The sequence below is a fragment of the Medicago sativa genome, chromosome 6 (genome assembly GCF_051527215.1).
Source record: "Medicago sativa cultivar Bolivia chromosome 6, Bolivia_mono, whole genome shotgun sequence".
Taxonomy (NCBI): Eukaryota; Viridiplantae; Streptophyta; class Magnoliopsida; order Fabales; family Fabaceae; genus Medicago; species Medicago sativa.
Window position 1 is genome coordinate 97,823,130 of NC_140754.1, and position 26,936 is coordinate 97,850,065.

A 26,936-nucleotide genomic window follows, 5' to 3' on the forward strand; every position below is an offset into this window, starting at 1 on the left:
TTTTAATTTATTCATATATATTATTTTTGAAAATAATATATATGAACTCCCATCTTTCAATATGTAGGTACATCTCTTAATTATTTTAATATATTCATATATATTATTTTTGAAAATTGAGCTGATTGGATTTAATAGTGCCTCCATTGTTGATATATGGAAAGTACTGTGGACTATTGTATAGTGGATGCCCTGGTGAAAAACCTTGTGATGGTCTAGATGCTTGTTGTATGAAGCATGACCAATGTGTCACAGTCAAAAATAGTAAGTTCTATTTTATTTATTTCTTCTTAATTATATATATGATGACTTGTGTTTCAGATTATATTCTCCATTTTTAGTATCATCTGATTCAGTTGAATCTAACATTGTTATTGATTAGTCTTAGAATTTTCTTTGCGCTTAATACAATCCTAAAAGCTATATGGATAGTAAAAAAAAATTAGGTAGCCTGATAACAAGACAACATATTTTAGAATTTAGATACAAGTTTTTGTATGAAGCACATCACTGATTTTTTCACAAATAAACAATTTAACATATATATTTGGAAGTTTAATCAGTAAGTATTATTGCAGTGGACAAATGCCACTTGATATCAAACACACACAAATAAAATAAAGATATGGTAGGTAGCTGATAATGATTTTTTTACCATATAAAATTATTTTTAACCAGTATAATAATTGGCCTTGTACCTGCTATGAAGTTTATGTACCCATAAATAAAGACTAACCAATGACCCTTCATCTAATTACTTTATTTTTGGATATTGTTTAATTCATGACCCTTCTTCGTTACTCCAAGGACAAAAAAAAATTCCAGGACAAAAAAAAATTGCTATACTTTATCAAGGTTTTATACTGTAGCCAAAAAAATCAAGGTTAAATTCTAGAGTTATGTTGGTGGACCTTAGTAACGAACTATTACTCTTATGTAGCGCAACATTTCAGATTGAATGTTTGTCTGGTGTCCTACACATGTTGGTGTCGGATCCCAACATGATATTGACACATGCAGTTACCTTTAATTTATTTGTTTCAGCTATAGTGCATAAGAGAGTTCCACTTATGCCCAAAAATTAGTTATTAATGTAAGGTGAAAGCAAAATCTACATGGAATCAATTGGATATTTCTTTTATAATATATTCGAAAGGAAGGAGCAGGTTGCAAATAAGTGCCCGTATTACAGATCTATTCTACCAAGTGATAACAAAGGAAAATGATTATTAATGCAGAAACAGCAAGAGTCCCATATCAGCTGAGTGTGAACCAACACCCATTTTAAGCATAGCAACCCCTCTTATTAGCCCAATATGTTTGTATGAACTCTCCAATTCACCATCTTTAAATTGAATTTATTTTCATATATATTATTTTAATTTATTCATATATATTATTTTTGAAAATAATATATATGAACTCCCATCTTTCAATATGTAGGTTCATCTGTTAATTATTTTAATTTATTCATATATATTATTTTTGAAAATTGAGCTGATTGGATTTAACAGTGCCTCCATTGTTGAGATATGGAAAGTACTGTGGACTATTGTATAGTGGAACCCTTGTGAAAAACCTTGTGATGGTCTAGATGTTTGTTGTATGAAGCATGACCAATGTGTCACAGTCAAAAATAGTAAGTTCTATTTTATATATTTCTTCTTAATTATATATATGATGACTTGTGTTTTAGATTATATTCTCCATTTTTAGTATCATCTGATTCAGTTGAATCTAACATTGTTATTGATTAGTCTTAGAATTTTCTTTGCGCTTAATTCATTCCTAAAAGCTATATGGATAGTAAAAAAAAATTAGGTAGCCTGATAACAGGACAACATATTTTAGAATTTAGATACAAGTTTTTGTATGAAGCACATCACTGATTTTTTCACAAATAAACAATTTAACATATATATTAGGAAGTTTAATCAGTAAGTATTATTGCAGTGGACAAATGCCACTTGATATCAAACACACACAAATAAAATAAAGATATGGTAGGTAGCTGATAATGATTTTTTTACCATATAAAATTATTTTCAACCAGTATAATAATTGGCCTTGTACCTGCTATGAAGTTTATGTACCCATAAATAAAGACTAACCAATGACCCTTCATCTAATTACTTCATTTCTGGATATTGTCTAATTCATGACCCTTCTTCGTTACTCCAAGGACAAAAAGAAATTCCAGGACAAAAAAAAAAATTGCTATACTTTATCAAGGTTCTATATTGTAGCCAAAAAAATCAAGGTTATATTCTAGAGTTATGTTGGTGGACCTTAGTAACTAACTACTACCTCCGTCCCTAATTATAAGACCCTTTTGAGAAATTTTTTTGTCCCTTTTTATAAGACCCCTTTGCTATTTCCAACTACATTAATTATTTCTTTACATACATGCCCCTATTTATTATACATCTTTTTCTTCAATCAACAATAAATAACATGTTGAAAACATAAACAACCCTCTCTCTTAAAGGATAAAATTGTAAAAGCAATAGTAATTACAAACATATTTAATACAAATATCCACTATCTTAATTCCCGTTATTTTTTTAAAAGGGCCCTATAATTAGGGACGGAGGTAGTATTACTCTTATGTAGCGCAACATTTCAGATTGAATGTTTGTCTGGTGTCCTACACATGTTGGTGTCGCATCCCGACATGATATTGACACATGTAGTTACCTTTAATTTATTTGTTTCAGCTATAGTGCATAAGAGAGTTCCACTTATGCCCAAAAATTAGTTATTAATGTAAGGTGAAAGCAAAATCTACATGGAATCAATTGGATATTTCTTTTATAATATATTCGAAAGGAAGGAGCAGGTTGCAAATAAGTGCCCGTATTACAGATCTATTCTACCAAGTGATAACAAAGGAAAATGATTATTAATGCAGAAACAGCAAGAGTCCCATATCAGCTGAGTGTGAACCAACTCCCATTTTAAGCATAGCAACCCCTCTTATTAGTCCAATATGTATGTATGAACTCTCCAATTCACCATCTTTCAATTGAATTTATTTTCAAGAAAGCAGAAAGCTCAAAATTTGAAAGTTTGCATTCCTACAATTGAATTCTCCCGTTTATAGCACATATGAACTCTCCACTGCATCAACTTTCCATTGGCTTTCATTATTGAACATACCGGCATTCGAAAACAAAAAAAGAATGAGAGCATACTGGCTACAATTAAACAATTGTCAACACCGAAATTTTTTTATTAGTAGTTTTGCAATAAATAATAGTTTTTCTATTTCCTAATATGTAGCATTATTATCAACAAAATTGCTAGTTGGTAGTTAGTTTGGCAGAGTCAGGCAGAATAAGCATAGTCATTTAAGACAGGCACACATACATTATTCAAAGTGAAATGGCTCATTTATACAAACAAAAAAACAGAATAGGAAAAAAAAAATAAACACCGTGTAATAATATCATTAATAGGAAGTAACACCTTGAAGACATACTATGTTGATAAGGAAGTAACACACTTTTTTAATAAACACCGTGTAATAATATCATTAAAATAGAAGTAACACACTTTTTTAATAGGAAGTAACATAAGTTACATGTCTGAAGACATACTATGTTGATAAGGAAATGTGCTCACCTGCTGCAAGTATGTTATAGCCCGACGAAGATCTCAATACCTCTACAGATGCAAAGATACTAAAACATAAGCCACTATGATGTCAACAATACCTCTACAGACAAAGGATCAAAACCATTAAAAATAGCACAGCCGCCATATAAGCTCTAAGGCTCCTACCTCAGCATCAAGGTAGATTCCTTCTTCTTTGCAGATGTATACTATTCGGCTGCTCATGATTTCTTCATTCAGTGGCTTGAACCTGAATTTTGCACACCTTGAAGCAAGTGGTTCTATAATTCTACAAAAAACAACAATCTTGTATAAAACCAATGTGTCCCCTATCCGAAAAGCTGATGAGCGATAGCGAGGGGGGGCAGTAGTGGTTTTTCCAGTGCCGGGAGGGCCATAGAAGAGCATGTGTGGGCACTGTAAAAACAAGAACGAAGTGAATCAATTACAGTAGTGTGTTGAGGAATGAAGTGAAGTGAAATGGTGAATTAATTATTACTTGCTTTGGACGGCTGAAACAAATTGGAATTGAAATGAAGATGTAAAGTGGTTACTAACTATTTCTCGACCCATGGTTGAGTGCTCTGAATGATTGGCGCCATATTAATGATTTTTCTCTTCACGCGAGGGAGAAAATGCGGTTCTAGTTCTTGAGAAAAAAGAGAGTGGCATGTTTGTAATATTAAAATTAGCTTAAGGGTATTATAGTAATTTCAAAATTGAAAAACTATTTTTTACATATTTTTTTGAACAAGATATGTCATGTTTTTTGCACTTGAAATGTTAGCCTTGTGACAAGAGTTTAGTTTTATACGCATTATTATTAGTATCATCTCAATTAAAAAAAAAAACATTTTACATTTGAACAAGATGGTGGTTTTAAGAAATCATCAAGGTAGTAGCTATAGTATTAGGTAAGGATTTGTGGATAAGTTATCCAACATCAATGAAAATTACAGGAACACTACTCCCTCCGGTCATATTTATAAGAAAAATTTAACTTTTTAGATTAATTGAGTAATTGATGTATGTTGTTTAAAATATAGACTAAATACATCATTTATGCAATGAATCAAAAAAGTCAAATATTTCTTATAAATAAGACCGGAGGGAATATATTGTGCCAATTATTTGCAATGTGAGCTCATTCCAAATAATTATCTGCAATTTTTATTTTATTTTTGATAAAATTCTCTGAAATTAAATATAAGTAAATTGGATAAACTTTATTATGCCAAAATACATATTAAAAGAACAACAATCCTCTTTGCATCAATACTTTTTATAGCAAAATCCTCACGAATCACCGTCGACACAATCAAATCACGTACCGGTCACAAAACATGGAGCAGTGACAAGCTGGTTCTAAGATTTTTGGTGTCTTGGACGAAACAATAAAATAGTGCCCTTTTAATTATTCTAAATATTTTTCTTCTTGCATTTTTTGTTGTAAAAGATTCATTTATAATCAAATTTCTCTAAAAATATATTTTTAATAGAATTAATCATAGCGAATTAAAAATAAACACATCTATATAGTACTAAGTCCTAAGTAAAAATAATAATTTTGATGCTCTTTTTTTTTAGGGAATAATTTTTTTGATGCTCTTTAAAAATAGTGCTCTGGGCTACCTCCTTTCCCACTCACCCTCAAGACCACCCCTGAGTAGTGGGATATATTGAGGTCGGACTTTTAATTGTGTAACACTTAATATTGTCTTCGTGGTCTTCTTATGATTTTACTTTTCGCAATGTTAAACATTTTCTTTACAAGAATCCTATAAGTGGATTTTTTGTCTACTAAACTAAATATAAAAATTCTTGTCCGTTTTTTTTACCATTTTACCCTTGTGGGGGTATTTTGGTAAATCGGTAAATGCTGCCTCTCCCCCTATATATGTGTTGATAGAGAAGAAAAAAAAAAAGAGCTGAACGAACTAGGGAGAGAGAGGGTCGAGGGAGAGGAGAGGGACGAAAGAGAGAAAGGGTCGCGCCGTCGCGTTATTCTCTCCCACTGTACGCGTTTCTCCCCTTCGTCCTTTAACTCACCACCGCCGTTCACCAATTTTCCGGCGTCGATCTGGTCGCCGTTCTCGCTAAACCAGCAAAACGCGTTCTCCACAAAGATGATAGAACAACAACCGATTGCCTTTTCTTCATCATTCAAGGTATTTTTTTTTTCCTTCTGATCAATCTGATATCATGCATGTTTAGGTTTTTCATCTTTTCATCAATCTTCATGAGGATGTTTCAAATTTCTTAAATTTGATTCATTACCCCCAATTTGCATTTCATCTTGATTATTAGATTGTGAATTTTTGTTGGGTCTGGTGGATTTTGGAAGAAAGTTAGGATTTTTATTGATTTAGGTGAAAGAATCTGTGGAGAATCAATCAATTTGGTCATTTTCCTTCCTCTGTTTGGTCATTTCTGTTGGGTTTCGGTAATTTGTTGTGATGCTATATGTTTGGTTATATTATTATTTTATAAGGTTTTTGTACTTTTCTCGAATTGGTTTTGAATTTGTCTTATTTTTGTGGTATTTATGTTTTATTCAATTTGTCTTATTTTGACATGATTTTGACATGTTTTATTCAATTTGTTTTATTCAATTTGCGCTCACAAAGTGTTTGAGAAAATTGTAGATAAAATCGCTATTATTAGGAATTGATAATGTAAAAGAATTGAGAAAATTTCAGTGACATCATTTTCAAAATTGATATTTTTATAGCAAGAAATTTTCAAGTGTTTGATTTATGTGTCCTAACCGTAATTAGGGATATACTTGAATTTGTGGTCAGGGATATACAATTTTGTTGGATGCTATGATAATGCTGTCAGGCATGTGCAAATGGAGTTAATAATCATTGTTTGATTTATGTGTTTGTTCATCCTTAATTTGCAGGATCATTGTAGCTTTTTTCACAGTACTTGAAAATGTGGTTATTGGATGGTGAGAGCTTGAGTTTTTTTGGTCATTTGTATATTGTTCAATTTTGATTAATAAGATTTGTACAAAAAAATTAATGTTGGAACTTTATGAAGGTTGCCCATGTATGGAGAATTGAAGCTTGCCCTGTTCATATACATGTGGTATCCCAAAACTAAGGTAAGAAAAACATAACATGTTTGAGAGAATGTCTATTTGGACACTTTACAATATAGTACTCTTTTTCTCAACACTTTTTTTGCATGTTTAATTTCTTTTTCATTTACCAAGGAAAGTGAAAGTTGTGTTTATTCTTCAGTTAAATAATGAGATAAATGTTGCTTGATGCAGGGGACATGATATGTTTATAATAAAGTGTTGAGACCATATGTATCTAAGAATGAAATTGACTTTGACAAGAAGTTTCAAGAGTGGAGAGTTAGAGAATGGGATTTGGCAATTTTTTCCTGGCAAAATTGCACCGAGTTGGGGCAAACTGCATTTTTTTCAAGTTATTGATCACGTGGCTGCTCAATCCAAGAGATTATCAGGCAAATTCTCCAAGAAGGTGAGTTGCAACAACCTCTAAACCTTTTCTAAATTGACTAATGACTCAAGGTGACCTATGAGATTAGGTGTGTCTCAGTGTCCGACACTTCACACGCGTTGGTGTTCGACACCAAACCGACACCAACACATATATTTGTTAGCATTATCAACAACTCCCTAACTTTGCATATTTTTTTTTTCATTCTTTCAATGTCAACAGACTTGCTAACTCTTACGTGATATCTTGATATTTTTAAAGGTAAAACTTAAGAGGTATTAAGAAAATGGGATAACAACCATGTTGTGATAAGGTTGGTTTGAAGAGAGGACCATGGACTATTGAAGAAGATCACAAGCTTGTGAACTTTATCCTTAATAATTGGGATTTAGTGTTGGAGAATGGTTCCTAAACTTGCAGGTAAATATTTTAATTAAAAGTTTTTTTTCACATGCTTTTTAGTTGATAGATAAGTTTCATTGAAAGGGTGTTTCTAACATGGTGCATATTTTTTAAGGTCTTCTAAGATATGGAAAGAGTTCTAGATTGAGATGGATTAATTATTTGAGGCCAGACCTTAAGAGAAGTGGCTTTACTGAAATGGAAGAGGGTCAAATTATACAACTACATGCCCGTCTTGGTAACAGGTACAATATGCTTTCTAAAATTTCATTAGGTCTGCCTAAGCATAACATAAGGTTTGCATATATGAGGCCCTAAGTAATTCACAATAGTCTCATAAAATTTTACACCTCAACTCATCTTGGGCTGAAAAAATGTTGAATGCATTGTTTTAAATTACAATTGCGGTTATACTGCAGTAAATTATAGATAAATGCAAAGATGCAACCACGATTGCAGTTGCGGACACCTCTCAAACTGTTACTTTGTGGTCGTAGTTGGAGTTGTGACCACAATTCAAAAATTGTTTTTGGTTATTAGTGTGTATCATTTTTGGTCACATGTTTGATTGAAGAAACTCTTCAACTATCAAGTTAATTTCAATTTTAAGTTAATTTATAGAATCCCTATCAAATTTCTGTGTTTTCTATTTTTTTCCGCCTATCTAATGTATCATAGCAAGTATGCAAGAGAGATTTTTAAGTATTTAAGATGGAACATTTTGGTTGTTTCTTTCAATCTGTGGCCGTATATCATTCATCGTTTTCCTTAACCATGTTTCAAGAAAGTTGTTTTTTTCCTCTGAAAATACTAAAGTTGATTTATGCAACAGTGATGGTGAAGGTCTGAACTCTGAAGGAGAAACTTTAAATAGAAATTGGTGAGTTTTTCTTCAAAATCCTGCATAAAACTCCCCTTCACTTTCTTTATGCAGTGTTAGCTTCTTTTAAACTTTATGTTTGATACATTTATGTAGGGTATTGGGTTGCATAGGTTATTGTTGCTAAGATTCATCCAGATGCTGCTTTGGACAAAGTTTATCTTCTTGGATGTGGTGTTCCAACCGGTAAACTCTTGAACTTTATCCGCTTGAATTAAGATTCATCCAGATGCTGCTTTGGACAAAGTTTATCTTCTTGGATGTGGTGTTCCAACCGGTAAACTCTTGAACTTTATCCGCTTGAATTGTTAGTTTTTGTGTTGATGATAATTGTGACAAACTTCTGATATAGTGCCGGGCCGCGCATCGTGTCATTGTGAAGAAGCACATTTGAAATGTTTGCGGCGGAAAAGCTAGGGTAAAAAACTTTTCTTTCCCTTCTCTTTTCTAACATTTGTAACTTTGAGATGTGAAATTAGTTTAGAAATATATAATCATTTGAAGGGAAAATGCCTTTTTGGTTGCAAATTTTTGAGTAATGTAGATTGATTACTATTGCATTTTGTTAACTCTTTTCTCCTAATCTGTTTATTGTTTATGGGCCCTTATATATATGGGATGAAGACGACAACAACAACAATGAATGCAGCAAAGGTAAGAAGAATTGGATGAAACAGTGACCATAATGTTGGTGAAGTTGGTGGAATTGAAATTGGTCAGGGTCTCTGGACAAAGGTTAAACAAATGGCTGCATTCGCCCTCGGTCCAATTCAATGTGCTGGAACTGGAAGTCTCTTAGACAAAGTAAGGGTTGTACAAGCTGATACAGTGAGCTTGATTCAAGGGGGATTCACTGCTGGGAGTACTACATCAGAGGCAAGCTGCAAAGCAGTTAGGCTTAGCTGCAATATCTTGGTTGAAAGGTTGAAGCCTCTCAAGGAAAAGCTGCAGGAAGAAATGGGCTCTATCAAGTGGGAGACACTTATTCTTCAGGTAGCTATATTATTGTTATGTTAACGGGGTTATATTCAAATATTGATGGATTTCTCTTCAGCAAGAAGTTTTGAGAACATCCTAATCATGAGTGTAACATGAAGGAAATAGTACTTCTCTGTTTTCTCTCTTTACGATCCATATGAAAAAACTATTTATGTTTAAATTTCACTGTTGTCTGCAGTAAATTATAGAAACTTGTATTTTTCATTTCATATTGATGCATCTATCATGGTATTTATAATTGTGCATGAGGTATATCTTTGTATTTGTAATTGTGCATGAAATACACTGCCTCAACCTTTACCTGTTAAGGTCTAATAGTATGTGTGCGGAAAGTGGCACTTAGCATGTTCACAATTTATGGGAGAATAATCCAACCGTTTTGAAGTGGAAAATACTGAGGGACTAAATGTGCAATGGAGTTGAGGGCAGATAATTATTTTTCTTCTTTTGCTGACTATTTATCAATCTGCAGGCATACATGCAATCTGTGAACTTATCAGCGTCTTCATTTTACGTACCCGGCAATAACTCGATGATGTGCGTTAATTATGGTGCTGCAATAAGTGAGGTAACATGTTTTTCTATGCACATCTCAAACCTTAATGGTATAAGTTCATTCAAAGCAACTTTTATTGAATGTAAAGTACTTGAATTGTCACACCAGTCGTATTACTGAAGTAACTGAGCTGAATTATTGTATGCCATCATTCTAAATAATGGAAATTATTTCTCAGGTGGAAATAGATCTTCTGACTGGAATAAAGAGTATTATTTCATATTGTTATTTACGTGCAGTGTAGTATTGGCTATGAATAAAGAGTATTTCTCTGTCTTTGACGGCAAGATACGGGTAACTCATGATCTTATTTCATAGCTTATACTAGAACAATCATATACAGTTTTACTCATAAAAACACACTCTCACAAGGCATGAGCTGTTTGATTTTCACTCCAAGTGAATGTGCAAATTATTAAACAGTCAATTGTTTTTTTCAGGAGAAAAAAGTAAAGAAGCTCTATCTTGCTCTTGCAGCTTCTCCTTTACCAGCTGGAATCATTGATCACTATATGCGTCTTATTAACATGGCTCCTCGACTTATTTCTGAAGGTAACTACACAAATTGTAATTAATTTGATATTGGGCAAATATTTGAACATTTTTTTGTTGATGTTTGAAGTATTTATTGATCAAATGTTGTGTTTACTAGAAGCTTGAAGATTGTTGAGGCTCTTGGAGTACAAATGGACGTACAAAAGAAGCTTTATAAACAAATTGAGGTAGCACTTTACAAATTATGATTTATGATATATACTCATTCTTATCTAGATTACAGTTGATGCATAAGAACACATGTTAATCAATTTGGAACTTGATTTCATCAGGTGCAAAAACATTTACAGTTTAGAATTGAAGCTCAAGGAAAGTACTTACAATCGGTACTAATGATGGCACAGGAAGCACTTTCAGGATATAGTTCTTCTTCTTTGACAACGGGTGTTGAACATGCTAAATCATTTTATTCCTTTTCAAACATTTATTGTTTTTTTCAAGTACTATTGGTAGGATTGATTTTCATGCGATACTAGAGTTTTAGGTTCTAAATCATCAAAATCTGCGCATTTTGATTTTTTTAGCTTCTATGATGGTGTTGAGCATAACTTTAGCATGGTTTAGTTTTCCCCTTTCTCTCTTCTCTGTGTATTTTATCACCAATTCGTATCAATGCATTTCAGTTGATAGTGACGTCTTCATGCCGAGACCTCTCTGGCTTTATTGAGAAAGAGATGAGAATTGAAGTTAGTTAGCAGAAGATTTGCTTTGTTATATACATTTTGAGCACGGTTTTCTGTCTTTGAACATTCATCACTTCCCAGGAAAATTTCACTCATTTTTTGGGCACAATGTGATTTGAGTTACAGGACGTATCAGAGAGGAAGATAAGGTTTACAACAAATCTTTCAGCCAAAGATCTGATGGAGAAGATTTAAGATTCTGTGACAGAAATGGAATTTAGAGTTCAAAAGAGAAATGGCAAAGTTAGTACTATTGCTGATATTTAGAAAAGCTACTTCTATTTTCTACAAACTTGCATGGAAAAACTCATTTTCCATATGTTTTCAATTGCAAAGACATTGTGGCACAAGATATAGTGAAACATATGGATATAAACAACCCGAGCCTTTTAACAAGGCATGTATCTGTTTTACACTTTCTCTGTTTCAGGCAAAATAAAAGCCAAAACTGTAATAAAAAGAACATTATTCGGTAATTGAATTCACAAGTTTTTTCTCTGCTTTCCTTTTGATTTTATCATTCCAGCTCAATGATTGTTCATATGCTGAACAATGTATTTTTTATGTCAATCTAGGATTTGGTATGTTATGGATCATGGCATTTTATATTTATAAGCATGTAATATCTATGTTCGCAATCAGTTCACTTTTAAGCGTTAACAAATGTGATTGCCAACAAAATTATCCGGAAAAAAAAAAGCAATCCACCCCGTGCGAAGCACGGGTTGACAACTAGTTATTTTATAAAGATAAATATATGGATAACTTTATCTACTTATATATGTAGGACGATACATGTCCCTTTTTTTTACTATTTTGCCCCTTTGGGGGTATTTTTGTAAATTAATTATTCACTGGCTTTGGCTATATATATGGAATGATACAATTTGTTTCTTCTCATTCCCACGATTTCATCGTTCCAACTACTCCTTCCTCATGTTTCCCTTCACTTGAGTCCGGTTCCTTTCTCTGTTCTTTTCACTTCTGGTTCGGTTTTAGGTTGTTTTAAGGTTTGTGTTGTCTGATTGCCTTGCATGTTTCTGTTTTCTTCCCTTTTTTGTGTGTTTTGATCTAAGTTCGGTTTTCATCTTCTTAATTAATAATTAAACAGGTGAAAAAAAAAAAGGACGGAAAAGAGCTGAACGAGAGAGAAGAGAGGAGAGGGAGGAAGGAGAGAAAGGGTCGCCGCGTTTTCTATCACCACCGTTCTTTCTCTCACCGCCTCTAAATCCACGACCGCTGCCGCCTCTAATCCACGACCTCCACCGCATCCACCATAGTTATCCTGTCTGACCTGAAGAGGAGCACCGTTAGGACCGTTGATATCAGCAGCTTTGGTTTTGCCGTTATCGCCGTCGGCGATGGTGAACTCGACGTGATCGGCTTCAAAAAGAGAGCGGTAACCACCTTCAGGTGAATTTTTTTTCTCTTCATGATTCTAATTGCATGCATGTTTTGTTTGAATTTGGTGTTTGTGTCTATGTATCTTATGAAAGGATCTGTGAAAACTGATTTTTTTTGTGTTTATCTCTTTGATTTTGATTTACACTGTTTTTATGTTGAATGAATAATTCTGACTGCAGAAAATTTGGGATAAAAATGAACAAATTAGGTTTTCTATGGATTACCTAAAGGAAGAAGTTAAGGGAAGTCAGGGCTCCGAAAGAATATTTGGGGACAAGAGTGGTTCAAGTGAAAAGAGTAATCATTAGGAATTATATTTGTTGGTTATCTTCAATTGCTACATTAGTTTGTCTCAATATTTTTGTATCCTTTAGTAGCTACTTAAAATGAAATTTTCATTATTTCATTGCAGTTATGTTGTGGTATAATTCAAGTTTCAGGCACATTTCAAATGCTTTAAAAGGTAATAATTCAAGTTTCATATTAGTTATGAAATCTGGGGTTTTAGAACTACACAATCCAAATGCTTTTATGTTTGAAATGAAAATTCTATGGCTACAAATAGAAATGGCTGATTGTGTAAAATATCAAATACTAATTGTAGTTAATTTGATATTGGGCAAATATTTGAACATTTTTTGTTGATGTTTGAAGTATTTATTGATCAAATGTTGTGTTTACTAGAAGCTTGAAGATTGCTGAGGTTCTTGAAGTACAAATGGAAGTACATAAGAAACTTTATGAACAAATTGAGGTAGCACTTTACAAATTATGATTTATGATATATACTCATTCTTATCTAGATTACAGTTGATGCATAAGAACACATGTTAATCAATTTGGAACTTGATTTCATCAGGTGCAAAAACATTTACAGTTTAGAATTGAAGCTCAAGGAAAGTACTTACAATCGGTACTAATGAAGGCACAGGAAGCACTTTCAGGATAGAGTTCTTCTTCTTCGACAACGGGTGTAGAACATGCTAAATCATTTTATTCCTTTTCAAACATTTATCGTTTTTTTGAAGTACTTCAATGTAGGATTGATTTTCATGCGATACTAGAGTTTTAGGTTCTAAATCATCAAAATCTGCGCATTTTGATTTTTTTAGCTTCTGTGATGGTGTTGAGCATAACTTTAGCATGGTTTAGTTTTCCCCTTTCTCTCTTCTCTGTGTATTTTATCAACAATTCGTATCAATGCATTTCAGTTGATAGTGATGTCTTCATGCCGAGACCTCTCTGGCTTTTTTGAGAAAGAGATGAGAATTGAAGTTAGTTAGCAGAAGATTTGCGTTGTTATATACATTTTGAGCACGGTTTTCTGTCTTTGAACATTCATCACTTCCCAGGAAAATTTCACTCATTTTTTGGGGACAATGTGATTTGAGTTACAGGATGTATCAGAGAGGAAGATAAGGTTTACAACAAATCTTTCAGCCAAAGATCTGATGGAGAAGATTTAAGATTCTGTGACAGAAATGGAATTTAGAGTTTTAAAGAAAAATGGCAAAGTTAGTGCTATTGCTGATATTTAGAAAAGCTACTTCTATTTTCTACAAACTTGCATGGAAAAACTCATTTTCCATATGTTTTCAATTGCAAAGACATTGTGGCACAAGATATAGTGAAACATATGGATATAAACAACCCTAGCCTTTTAACAAGGCATGTATCTGTTTTACACTTTCTCTGTTTCAGGCAAATTAAAAGCCAAAACTGTAATCAAAAGAACATTATTCGGTACTCTGCTTTCCTTTTGATTTTATCATTCCAGCTCGATGATTGTGTTGATGATTCTGTGATGAAAGACCTTTTTAAGAATTACAAAACGTGGTGCAAATTCTTGGGATGGAAGCATAGTTTGCGGTGAGATATAACTATATCAGCATCAACGAACATTTGCGCTTTTATCTTTTGCCTTATGAATTTAAAGAATAAAATCTGAAATTGTTTATGGTTAAAAGTGTTTATGCTGTTCTTTTACACAGACTGCCTCAAGTTCAGCCAGACATACATCAGAGGAAGTTGCTTTATATGGGATTTTATCTTCTCATTTGGGGTGAAGCGTCAAATGTTCGATTCATGCCTGAGTGTCTATGCTATATATTTCACATTGTGAGTACAAATATACCACATGTTTCACTATATCATGTGCCACAGTGTTTTATGTCATACCTTAGACCATGCATCACAAATATTAGAGATTATGTGACATTTCTTTTAAAATTGACACATATACTATTGATACCAGTTCTGGTTGTCTATAACATCTTAATACAATGCTGAAGTTCATCCATGAATGATGAAATGAGTTAATTGTTAATTTATGCAAATATTATTTGTTATGTGATTGTTGTTATTGAGATTCATTATAACCAAGTTTTTAAATTTGTTCTTTATTACTTTCCCAGCTGGTACACCTGAGAACACAATGTACAAATTGATTCATGCACATCATGCTTTGAATGATGATACTACAATTGCTGACGATATGTATGTTGGTGAGTGTCAAGATGCAAGTAAATTCAATAAAGATTTGGTCCAGGGAAACCTTTTAATGTGTAGGTATTCAATGAGATTTGTGCTTGGTCTCTCCAGTATCAACCAGGCCTTAGAAACAGCCAAGAATCTGAGTGCTGTTGGTGTTGTTTTTCCCATGAATCCTTCTGTGAATGGTTTTCAGCTTAACCCAATTCCAATGAAAATTCCCAGCATAATAATCCCATTTGCAAATGATTCCAAGGTGCATTTTCCATTTTTCATATTGATTTTTATTTTACTATACAGTATATATATCTTTGATGTTCTCATTTTGTATATGTTGTTTCAACTGGACAGATATTACTAGAATACTACAATTCTTCACTAGAAAAAGACGGTACTTCAGAAAAAATTGTTAAACTTGGGGCTGTTGCTAGCATTAATGGTGGACTTACAGCAAGCTATAGTAATGTTTCCCCAAGTGTGATTTATTACTCTGCCAGAGGGCCGGATCCAGAGGACAGTCTTCCTCATGAATCTGACATTTTCAAACCCAATCTGGTTGCTCCCGGAAGTTTAATATGGGCTGGTTGGAGTTCTGTTGCCACTGATTCAGATGAATTTCTAGGTTTGTAAATACATAAACAAAGTTTACTATATAGGAAAGAGAAGTTCTAGCAATACAATCAAGTGAAATGTGAATACGAAATATGAATTTAAATTTATTGTGCATGTCTGTATAGTGAAATGTGAGTACCTAATCCGTATTTTCAACCAACAGGTGAAAATTTTGCAATAATGTCTGGGACAGGCATGACTGCACCTCATGTTACTGGTCTTGCTGCAGTAATCAAGCAAAAGTTTCCCAATTTCAGTCCTGCTGCCATTGGATCTGCACTTTCCACCACAACATCTCTATATGACAACAGTGGGAAGCCAAGAGTGGCTCCGAGGTCATATCCCTCACCAGAGCTAAACCAATCTCCAGCAACTCTCTTGATATGGGGAGTGGTTTTGTGAATGCAATGCAGCATTAAATCCAGGGTTGCTTTTTGATTCAAGTAAGTCAGTTAATGAACTTCTGAATCATTATATTTATAATGTCTATGGAAATTCTAATTATTTCAGAAATATCAACAACGGTTGCAGTATAGGTTAAATTTGAATTGTGTAAATTTAATTTTTTTTTGTAGGTTATGATGATTTAATGTCTTTTCTATGTGGTATCAATGGTTCAGCTTCTACAGTTCTAGACTACACGGGTCAAAATTGTTTGAATTTTAACTCTACTGGATATGGCTCTGATCTAAACTTTCCCTCAATAGCAAGGTTGAACCAATCTAGAGTAGTTCAGAGAACATTACAAAACATTGCTGAAAATGAAACTTATAGTGTTGGTTGGAGTTCTCCATACGGGGTTTCAGTTAAAGTATCTCCAACTCGCTTCTCTCTTGCCAATGGAGAGAGACAAGTCTTATCTGTGATCTTCAATGCAACCAGCAACAGCTCAACTGCCAGCTTTGGAAGGATTGGATTGTTTGGTAATCAAGGTCATGTAGTTAACATTCCTGTGTCTGTCATCGTTAAAATGAGATAATTAGCATGGTTAGTGAAAATTAGCAAGTTTATAATTACAAATTTGTTAAATACACCTTAATGTTACACAACCGGCGAGGGTGGAAAAGCATGTATGTGTACCGAATAGAAATAGTTGAGATGGATTCCATTGCGTATAATTGTTTCGATACACACGGGGTAGATCTATCTCTGGTTATGTTGACTGGGACACTAAATGTCATCAGTGATAATCTTTCGAATTATGTATTGTGTAATGTGGTTAGGTGATTAAACTAGAGGATTATAAAGAAATTGGATAAAGAGGGAGAATATTTAGATTGAATAATAATATTTTGCTTTCTATTTCTTTTAATTGATATTTATAGCGAAACTATAGAATATTCTATATAACATTAAATCACTAGAATGAATATGTACATTTATATAGATGTATACTCTTCACATAACCAATCAATATTGTTATGCATGTTTTCTATGAAAATATTATTGTTTTCAACGGCTATTGAGAATTAAGAATAACAATATAACATGCTTCTAAATTACTCATAAAAGACATGGCATTTTGTCAGCTATAAAAACTTGTATTTTTGTTGTGCAAGCAGTCACTGGAAACACCAGACCATCGCCTATGACCATGTCTTTCTTTAATGCTTTAATTCAAATCAATTTCCATTGTCAATATTTCTGAACATTTATATTGGTGCTTTCATTCTCGCCATGGCAATCCTACTCTAGAGCTCTCTCCATGGTACAAAGAACTCAATTCGAGACAGCCGTGTAAGACGTACCTGATATCTTCCATGGGACAGAGAGTCGTGTGAAAGATCCTCGACCTGATGCAAGAGGAGATTGATGCTTATGTGTTGACAAACGCTACTCTGCCGGCTTCAGACGCTTTTCTTCCCTCCATGGAACCAATCGAGGAACAATCCATCGCAGTTTGTCTTCACTTTTTGCTCCACCACCTCCAAAGCCACGAGATTTCACTTTTGATGTCGTGGCACATCCTCCACCGTCATCACCACTTGTGCTTGTGCAGCATCTGCCTGAACCATCCTGTGTTTTCTTGCTTCTCTTGCTCACAGGTATCCACCATCTTGAGCTAAACATAGAGGTTTATCGTCAAACACAATTCTCAACCTGCAGTTCTCTTCTATAAAACTTTTCCAAAAAAAGTTTGAAAAATGTATCATGCAGTAGCTTTTGAGCTTCCCTCTTAATATATTTGAATATAGTGTATTTGGATGAATGAATTTGCTGATGTAATCATCTTGGATGAATGAATTTGCTGATGCAATTTATCATGCAGCAGCTTTTGAGATTTCTGCTAATAGGAGCCGCTGATTTAACATGATATATGCATTACATGCCTCCTTTGGCATAAAATTAATTACCACTGCAGTGCACTTCTCTTATGCTCTTTTTTGTTTCTTTGCACTATTTCAAATTGTGAAACTTAAAGTTCTCAAACAAACTATTGGTGTGTTTAGTTATACCGAAAATTGATTTTGACCGAATACATTTTCCGTATAAATTCAAAGAGATCCAAAGAAAATACATGTCTCTCCAATATCCATAGAGCTTACACTTCAACTGTTGGGATTAAAATTAATATTTAATCAATACAACAATTAAAACTATAATTATAGTAGAAGCCACATAAACAGGCCTCGTGAGTTTAACTCAGTTGATAGGACAATATATAATATATGCAAGATCCGGGTTCGAACTCTGGCCACAAAAAAAAAAAAACCACATAAGCCAAGTATCGACAGTTTTTTGCTGGATCTGTTCATCAAGCTCTTAGATCTGTACATGATAGATTTTCTAATTAACAGGATATCTTAGAAACTAGAAAGAGAAGGAGGATTTCTATATTCAGCTCTTCATCTTTAGGTGATTTCTTATAAAAACTTTTATTTTTGTTTATTCACATGTAATGTGAATCTTGGATTGTACATGGGTTGGGAACTTTTGTAGATAGCTAGGTTGATAAATGATCTAAAGCATGTTTCAATCTTTTGACCAAACACATAATGAATGAACTCATTCTATGATGTTGTACTTTGTTTATAGAGAAATTTATGCTGGATCCTAAACAATTCAAGATTTTAAACTGAACAATCAAATACTTCTTGAACTCTGGATCATAATTTTTTGTTTATTCTCTGGATCCTTTTTGTTCTATATGTTACTAGGTGGACATGAGAACCAAACTGTTCGAAAGCATGTCGTAGTTCTTGGAAGTGAATCAAGATTGAAGCCAAAAAAACGGATGGAAAATGACTCCAATGGCATAAAGCAAAAACCTTACAATCACTATTTGATTTACATCTATACATATATTTTGTTATAGCGGGTGCATTTGAAAATTTTCATCACCATTACTCTTAATATTTTTAACGAGCAGATGCAAATGGTTATGTTTTGTAATTTTCAATCATATTTTTTTTTTTTTTTTTAAGAATATGAAGTTTGCATTTTCACTCCTATTTTGTTCTTTCCCTTAATTTGCTAGAATTTGAAAAATGCAGCTATTTCTTTTAGAAAAATACAGCTATTTCCCTTAATTTGTTCATTTTTCGTGTATAACAAAGTATTTTAAAATCAAGCTAATATTAATTTGTCACGAATCCTTCCAAATAAACACAACTTTAGCATGTTTGAAATTGAAGACGATGGGATCGTTTCGGAAAATTAACTTTGTAATCCATTAAACACAACTACTTTAGAATCTATCTTGTATAACTTATGTTTTGGTTTCATTTAAGATAGACCTGTCTAGGATTTAATATGCTATGAATCATGACTTTTTATATTTATAAGCATGTAATATCTATGTTCGCAATCAGTTCACTTTTAAGCGTTAACAAATGTGGTTGCCAACAAAATTATCCGAAAAAAAGCAATCCACCCCGTGCGAAGCACGGGTTGACAACTAGTTTTTTTAATAAAAAAATGGCTAAACAATATATTCATAACAATTCAAAGGACAAAATGTACCAAGAACAGGGATCACATTGCATGACGTAAAAGGGAATAAAAACAAAATTACATGTCGACCAACAAAAACAAAAAAAAACACAATACCCACACCAAAAGAAACAATGTCGTTAAAAGACTTGAGACTCCAGTTGCAGTGAAAAATGTCTTTAATATAAAAAAAATGCATTTAATTAGATAGCATGTTGATGTCTTCAAACAACTTGTTCACATTGTCAAATTCATGGTTTACAATTTCGTTCAACAAACCAAGAAGTTAGAGGTTGTACGAGCCAATTATTTTTATTCATTTAGATTTTTTTTTCTCCTGTGGTGTAGCATGTAAAAATGAATGGTTCACGATTGGACCTCTGTTGTATATGCCTTAAAATTTTGATTTTGAAAGTGTCGAGTTGTGCCTACTACACAATGCACAGCTTGAAGGATTGTAAGATGTCCAGCCACTGCCTACTACACAATGCACATGAAGGCTACGTGGCGCGCATGCGCGAGTTTTCTATTTTTTTGGTCGGCAAGTTTAAGGGCTGGACGAATACTATAAATAGGCAGGTTGGGTTTAGGGTTTCTTAGAGTGGAAAAGGCAAATCTAGAGAGAACAAAATAAGGAACCTTTAGAAAATCAGTAGGTTAAAGGTTGAGGTCTTTTTAGTAGACTATAGGGTTTGGAAATAGCATTCAAACGGCTTGAGTGTGAAATCATTGAGGATCACTTGGGCACGGGAATAAATTCGAGAAAATGGTAGAAATTAGGGTTTGTTCTTAGAGAACTAGTTGAAGACTGATTCTTTGTAACCCTTATACTAGTTTACAATATTTTTGAGTTTAAAACTTAATTTTTCTCTTAGTTTTACCTTAGCTTACTCATCAAAAGTTTATCTGCTACTGGCTAACTTATTTGTTACTTTTTGTCAAACAAATTATATGACTATATGATCACCAATCATCTATTATTGTTAATATTTCTCTTCCAAATTCCAAATGGTACATATTCAATTTTATATCGTAAAAAAATGGAATATACAAAAAATATACACTCATTTTTTTATTTATTATAATAATAATTACGTTAAAAAAATCTGCATCCCTGATTCAAGGTCCTGAATCTGCAACTGATTTAAATAAAGATAAATTAGCGACATCAATCGTAAGGTTAGCAACATAGAAAACATAACTTTAAATACCCTCTCTTGAATCGGAATTCATTGCAACAAAGATTCAATTCTAAATTAAATACAAAAAAGCAGAGATGAATATCTTAAGCACTTCACGCCAAAAACTTGTTTGTCTAAGCAAATCAGTATATATCTTAGCAACATGTTTTTATCGATTCATCCTCCTAAGAACAAACCCTTTATGGGTTCAAATTGTATATTTCACATCTCTTTCAACTTTGGGTTTTGGATTTCTCAAAGCTCTAAAACCTTTACGTCAAACACCTAAAAATTTAGATTTGTTCTTCACATCCGTTTCAGCCACCACAGTTTCAAGCATGTCCACGGTTGAAATGCAAATTTTTTCTAACACTCAATTAATCATCATTATCATCTTAATGTTCATAGGTGGTGAAGTCTTTACATCATTGGTAGGACTATTTTTCATTAGGTCAAGGCTCAAAATTGATCTAGATAAAATCGCCTCTTCACATGAACGTCTTGCTTCTCGAAACCCTTTCATTATTGTTGATCGAATTCACCTTGAAGTTGAAATGGTCGCAAACGAGGTTCACAATGAATCACATCAATCTGTTAGTACAACAAATGAAAATTTGAGGTACTTGTCTATGAAATATTTGGGTTATGTAGTTCTTGGTTACATTTTAATTCTCCATATTATAGGTGTAATTGGGATGATTCTTTACCTTACAATTATTCCTAGTACAAAACAAATACTAAAAAACAAGGGTCTAAAAATGTTGACATTTTCTGTTTTTAATATAGTTTCAACATTTTCAAGTTGTGGTTTTGTTCCAACAAATGAAAACATGATTGTTTTTAGAAAGAATTCGGGTCTTCTCCTTATGCTTATTCCACAAGTTCTTCTTGGGAACACATTGTACCCTCCATGCTTGAGACTTTGCATATGGATATTAGGGAAATTTTACAAGAAGAGAGAGTGTAGATATCTATCGAAGCATTCAGAGAAGGTTGGTTACAAACACTTACTACAAAGGAAACACTCTATTTGTCTTGTGGCTACTGTTTTTGGGTTGATTGTGGTTCAAGTTACATTGTTTTGTGCAATGGATTGGGATTCAGAAGGTTTGAAGGGGTTGAATTTTTATCAAAAATTGATTGGTGTGTTGTTTCAAAGTGTGAATTCAAGACATACGGGAACAAGTATTGTGGATATCTCAATTTTGTCACAAGCTATCTTGGTATTGTTTGTGGTAATGATGTGAGTTTCTTTCACTTTCTTTCTACCCCTCCACCGATTATTATTATTTCTTTTAATTAATATAGAAAAATAAGGACACAAAAAATTTATATTGGAAATCGTATATCAACTTTCTAGAGTTTAAAATTTATCATTTTCAATACAAACGGAATCCCTTTAGTGTTCGGGTGGTCTTCGTCACTGAATACAAAAAGTCTATCAAACTTTAAACACACATAGGGCAACTCATTTTAGCTAATTTGTTAATATGTTAAATTATCATATAAAAGAATGTTAAATTAAAATCCTGACTTTATTAACATTTTTTCTAAGAAAAATTTGATTGTTATAGCTTGAAATATTTCACTTGGTATATGCATGGTGGAAATTTTTTTTTTTTTAGCATAAATTATAAGTTATTTATTTTGAAATAAGAATTCTATGAATGGCACTCCAACCCTCAAAATATTCATCCGAAGAAGAAACCTTTCTAAATTCTAATATCGTCTCTTTGCTTTTTGGACAGTGAAGCACTACAATTTACAAACCCTTGTGCACATTATTTAGGGTATATCTTCTCTCATTTTATCTATTTTCCTGAAAAATGCATTATCTCAGCCATGCTATCAGTCGGTTATATAATATAATAATGTCGATTTCATTTATTTCATAGGAAAAGCTCTTAGGTTTTTGATCATTTATGTCGTCACTCTCAGTCATTTCCAATTTTTCAATTACGATGATTTTGCATAATTTGACTTCTCTTACCTAACTTTACTCTAATTACATAAAAAAAAAAAAAAAAAAAAGGAAATGCTTATCAATAATTTTATCTAATTTTATAAAAAAAAAAAGGAAATACTTGTTAAAAAGTCTTAGAAATTGTGTATTCGATATATTAAAATTTTAAAAAGCATCTTTTTCAACATAATTTTTTGTTTACGTTTTTTTTTACTTAAAACTAATCATTAGTTTTTTAAAAATATATTCCATTTTGATTTTTTTAAAAAAATATTTTTTAAATACATTTCATTTTGCCATAAGTGTACTTAGGGGACTTGTTTGAATGACCCTGAAAAGCGTATATCTGCCTACCCTAACTAGTATTCTTATCATAAAAAAGTGCTGCAATATGCAAATTAAATAAATTTGTTCAAGGAAGTACCAAAGACTAATCCAATCAAATTACGATATGTGACAATGACACTAACAAAAGATCATAATAACTCCTTACAAAAAAAGGTCCTGATAACATCTACATAACTAATTGAGCAGTTATTCCCGGATGAAAGATGACTCAAAATGTGGTGTATATATACAATCAAATGGAATTGAATAGAAAAAAAAAAGTTTATATATAATCAAATGGAATTGAATAGAAAAAAAAAGTTTATCTACTTGAAAAGAAAAAATTATCTATAGTTTTTTTTTAAGGAAAAAAGTTTATCTATAGTTAAGTTCATTCTAGCTCACATGTTATACCTTAACTTAGTCACCCAACATGTAATATATATTTTTTGGTAGACGAAATGACAAACACCACATAAAACTCACGGGCACAACTATAAGGTCTTAGATTCGAACAGGGTGAATATGTCTAGCATAAACTTTATCAACAAGTAATCAATTAAACAATATTTATCTTCGATGTCGAATAAAAAAATTTGTACTAAAATTGTTGATCAATGTAGTAAAAAATAACTGACCGTTGATATTTGCTTGCCTTAATTTGTACTGGTGTTTAGGTACCTTCCTGCTTACACCTCATTCTTCCCATTGAAAGACGATGGAAAAAATTTAGAAAGCAGTAAGAGGATGAAAAAGAGAAGAGGAAAAGTTACAGAGAATTTGTTATTTTCTCAACTCTCCTATTTAGTCATATTCATCATACTAGTTTGCATAACTGAGAGGAAAAAATTGAAGGAAGATCCTCTCAATTTCAATGTGTTGAATATTGTTGTTGAAGTTATCAGGTTAGATTTTTCTATTAATTTCAGCTTCCCCCATTTGATTCAATTGTTTGGTTACCTCTTATTCCAATTCCAACATTAATACTTTTATGAAGCCCTTGAGTTAATTTAATTAGTTGTTTCCTTGGTCTACTTTATACAATTATAACAAATAGGAATACCATCCGATCCTATTTATAAGAGAAAGTTGGATTAACAAAAGTTGACGTATTTGAACTGGATTTTTAACTAGATACATCAACTTTTGTTGACCAAACTTTCTCTTATAAATAGGATCGGAGGGAGTAACATTTTTTAATTTTTTTTATTGATGATTACTTATTTTACGACGGTCTTCGAGGAAAGTTAAACTGTGCCCCTTAATATTATAAAACTAAACTCTTATAACTAAGTTAGTAGACAAATAGGAATATATAATGTATGCACGTAAAATTCAGAATGAATTATATATGAATACCTTAATGGATACTTACAGAATAAATAAATGAATGTTTGTCATGCTTTTATACTATGAAGCGGTCACATACTTGTGTGTGTAGGGATGCCAATTTACATTTGTAAATGGGTATCTCCATGGGGCAGTGCCCCATTTGATGATCCATAAGCAGATAATTTTTCTTTATTGAGATATAGATGGGGAGAAAGTTCTCTCGAGGGTAGTGCAGAGATAGGGACGGATCATCGTACACCCTACATGAACAATTCACTAATAAACATTTTATATTTGTATATACAAATATTGCACTTTTTATATTTATTTTTTCTTTCACATAATATATATAAAAAAATCTTTTGAATATAATGTTTACAATAATATCTTAATGAGTATTATATTTATTTTGTGATTACATTTTAATTTTTACCAACTAATTGTTTAAAAATAAACAAAAATTATTTACTTATTTCATGCTAATGAGACTCCATGGGAATCCGGGATATCCATTAGCATGGAGACGGGAAGGAAAAACTCAATTCAAAGAAAATGAAGACGGAGATAGAAGACAATATTTGAGTGCCAGAGCAGAGAACATGAAAGTACTCTCCGCCCTTACCCGCACCATTGAAAGTACTCTCTGCCCTTTCAAATTATCATAATTTAAATTTATGATGATATGTGGTGGAGCTCACATAATTTTATACGAGCTCACATAATTTTTTTTTTGAAAAAACTAAAATGAAATATACGAGCTCACATAATAAACTATATTTATAACGTACAATATTTAATATTTAATAGAGTTGATATTGGTCAAGTGGTTGACCATTCCTGTTTTATTTTTTATGACGTTAACATCCTTGTTTTATAAGAGGAAAAATACAGTTTGAATCTTTGATTTTGCATTTTAAGATTTAATTTAAATCTTACACAAGAGAATATGTAAAAGAGTTCCACAGCTTTTGGGACTCCCATGTTCATTTTCCAAAGCTGGGCTTTATTTAGAAGGAAAGAAAACTTAACATTGATTTATAAGTTGTCTTGACACGGTAATTATCTCACCAGTGTTAGGTTGAATATATTATTTAAAAGAGAATTTGAATACTTTATAATAACTCATTAAATATTAATTGTATCAATAATTACATGAACTGATGAACATGTTATGGACAAAAATATTAAAACTTTAGTGAGTTAGATAAATATAATGTAGTCAATCACTCCAACTTAATCTATAAAAAAAAATTAAAAGAGTACGCTCAATAATGTTGTATTTTATTGAGATTATCATGTTACGTGTTACACATCAAATCAAAACCTCCTTAATTCATAACTCTGTCTCGTGGCACTATAAATGCATCTTACCAAGGAAAGTGACAAATGATTCAACATGGCTATCTATCACAATTGATGTGGCCAAAAACGCCCTTTTATTCTAAAAAAAGGAAAGTGACAAATGAAATTTTGACCTAAAAAAAAGAAAGAAACAGAGGTGGTATCAGCAGTTGTATATGGACAATGAGCAAGTCCTCTATAAACACAATTTTAAATTAAAAATATTTTAATACACTCACATAAAATAAAATAAAAATTAATTATTTTTTATTTTATGTGAATTTGTCTAAAAAAAATTTAATTTGTGATTGTGACTATAAAAGAATATTTTTTTTTTTGACAAGAGTGACTATGAAAGAATTGTTCATGTCTATTTATGACTACATAGTACATAGTACAATATTGTTTTTTGTGTCAAAGAAAAAAATTGTTCATCGTTATAAGAAAGCTATTATCAAAATAAAAATGTTTTTGGGAAACAATTATGTTTAATAGTTTAGCAGACGGGACTAATGTATAGTTGTCTCATTTCAATCTCAAGTTGATCATTTTGCATAATTAATCATTATGTATATATGTCTTTTGGTGCATGTGTGTGGTAAAAAGTGCATATGGGAACGTAGGATTTTCAACAGGATATAGTTGTGAACTACAGTTACATCCAGAGGCAAATTGTGAAAACAAATGGATTGGATTTGTTGGAAAATGGAGTGATGAGGGAAAGATCATTCTTATACTTGTTATGTTATTTGGAAAGCTAAAAAAATTCAATATGGATGGAGGCAAGCCATGGAAGCTTCATTGATTCATGATCAAAATCAATTCTTCACACATTCTCTCCTTTTTAGTGTGATCTATAAGTTCATATCCAGTGGCGGATCTTGAATAAATTTCTTGGGGGTACCAAAATTGTATGTAATATAAATTAAACAGTTTCATGAATAAATCAGTGAGAAACCAACGGTCTAGTGGTTAGTCCCTTTTCATTGCACTTTGTGGGAGCTGGTTCGATACCCCCCAGGAAGGTTTTTTTTGAATAAAATATAAAAAATTAGACGAAGGCAGGGATTAGACGAAGGCATGGCTCAAACCTGCGCGATTTCAGTGAAAGTTCGGCACCCCTTCCACTGCAACCAAGGGAAATTTGTGATATAACTATGCCTAATATCATATATATAGAAATGTTG

The 26,936-nt window shown here is 32.3% G+C and overlaps 2 protein-coding genes and 1 pseudogene across 23 annotated transcripts; all 3 read left to right on the top strand.

Annotated features, from left to right (window-relative positions):
* Positions 1-5,540: 5,540 nt before the first annotated feature.
* LOC146918750 (abscisic-aldehyde oxidase-like) lies at positions 5,541-11,664 on the top strand. 21 transcript variants are annotated; one of them, XR_015016350.1, is made up of 16 exons: positions 5,541-5,783; positions 6,521-6,568; positions 6,661-6,724; positions 6,896-7,112; positions 7,353-7,511; positions 7,609-7,738; positions 8,326-8,373; positions 8,470-8,650; positions 8,726-8,791; positions 8,998-9,366; positions 9,845-9,940; positions 10,107-10,222; positions 10,369-10,480; positions 10,581-10,650; positions 10,756-11,169; positions 11,293-11,664. XR_015016350.1 is itself a non-coding variant. In XM_085720366.1 (12 exons), the coding sequence occupies exons 10-12, from the start codon at positions 9,118-9,120 to the stop codon at positions 10,170-10,172; spliced, it is 411 nt and encodes a 136-aa protein (XP_085576492.1). In that variant the 5' UTR covers positions 5,541-5,783; positions 6,521-6,568; positions 6,661-6,724; positions 6,896-7,112; positions 7,353-7,511; positions 7,609-7,738; positions 8,326-8,373; positions 8,470-8,650; positions 8,726-8,791; positions 8,998-9,117; the 3' UTR covers positions 10,173-10,223. The 21 variants fall into 21 exon arrangements, 2 of the variants coding, with proteins under 2 accessions (XP_085576492.1, XP_085576494.1); XR_015016356.1 differs by having other exon boundaries at positions 10,168-10,222; XR_015016360.1 differs by having other exon boundaries at positions 10,168-10,222; positions 10,584-10,650.
* Positions 11,665-12,065: 401 nt separating this feature from the next.
* On the top strand, positions 12,066-16,984 carry LOC146918751 (subtilisin-like protease SBT2.3; annotated as a pseudogene). Its single transcript, XR_015016348.1, has 12 exons — positions 12,066-12,176; positions 12,278-12,579; positions 12,779-12,867; positions 12,983-13,033; positions 13,258-13,324; positions 13,430-14,084; positions 14,178-14,439; positions 14,562-14,688; positions 14,985-15,316; positions 15,412-15,682; positions 15,836-16,115; positions 16,248-16,984. The product of XR_015016348.1 is annotated as a subtilisin-like protease SBT2.3 (transcript).
* Positions 16,985-20,881: 3,897 nt separating this feature from the next.
* LOC146918752 (cation transporter HKT1;3-like) lies at positions 20,882-26,581 on the top strand. Its single transcript, XM_085720369.1, has 3 exons — positions 20,882-22,029; positions 23,754-23,981; positions 26,356-26,581. The coding sequence occupies exons 1-3, from the start codon at positions 20,882-20,884 to the stop codon at positions 26,552-26,554; spliced, it is 1,575 nt and encodes a 524-aa protein (XP_085576495.1). The 3' UTR covers positions 26,555-26,581.
* Positions 26,582-26,936: the final 355 nt, after the last annotated feature.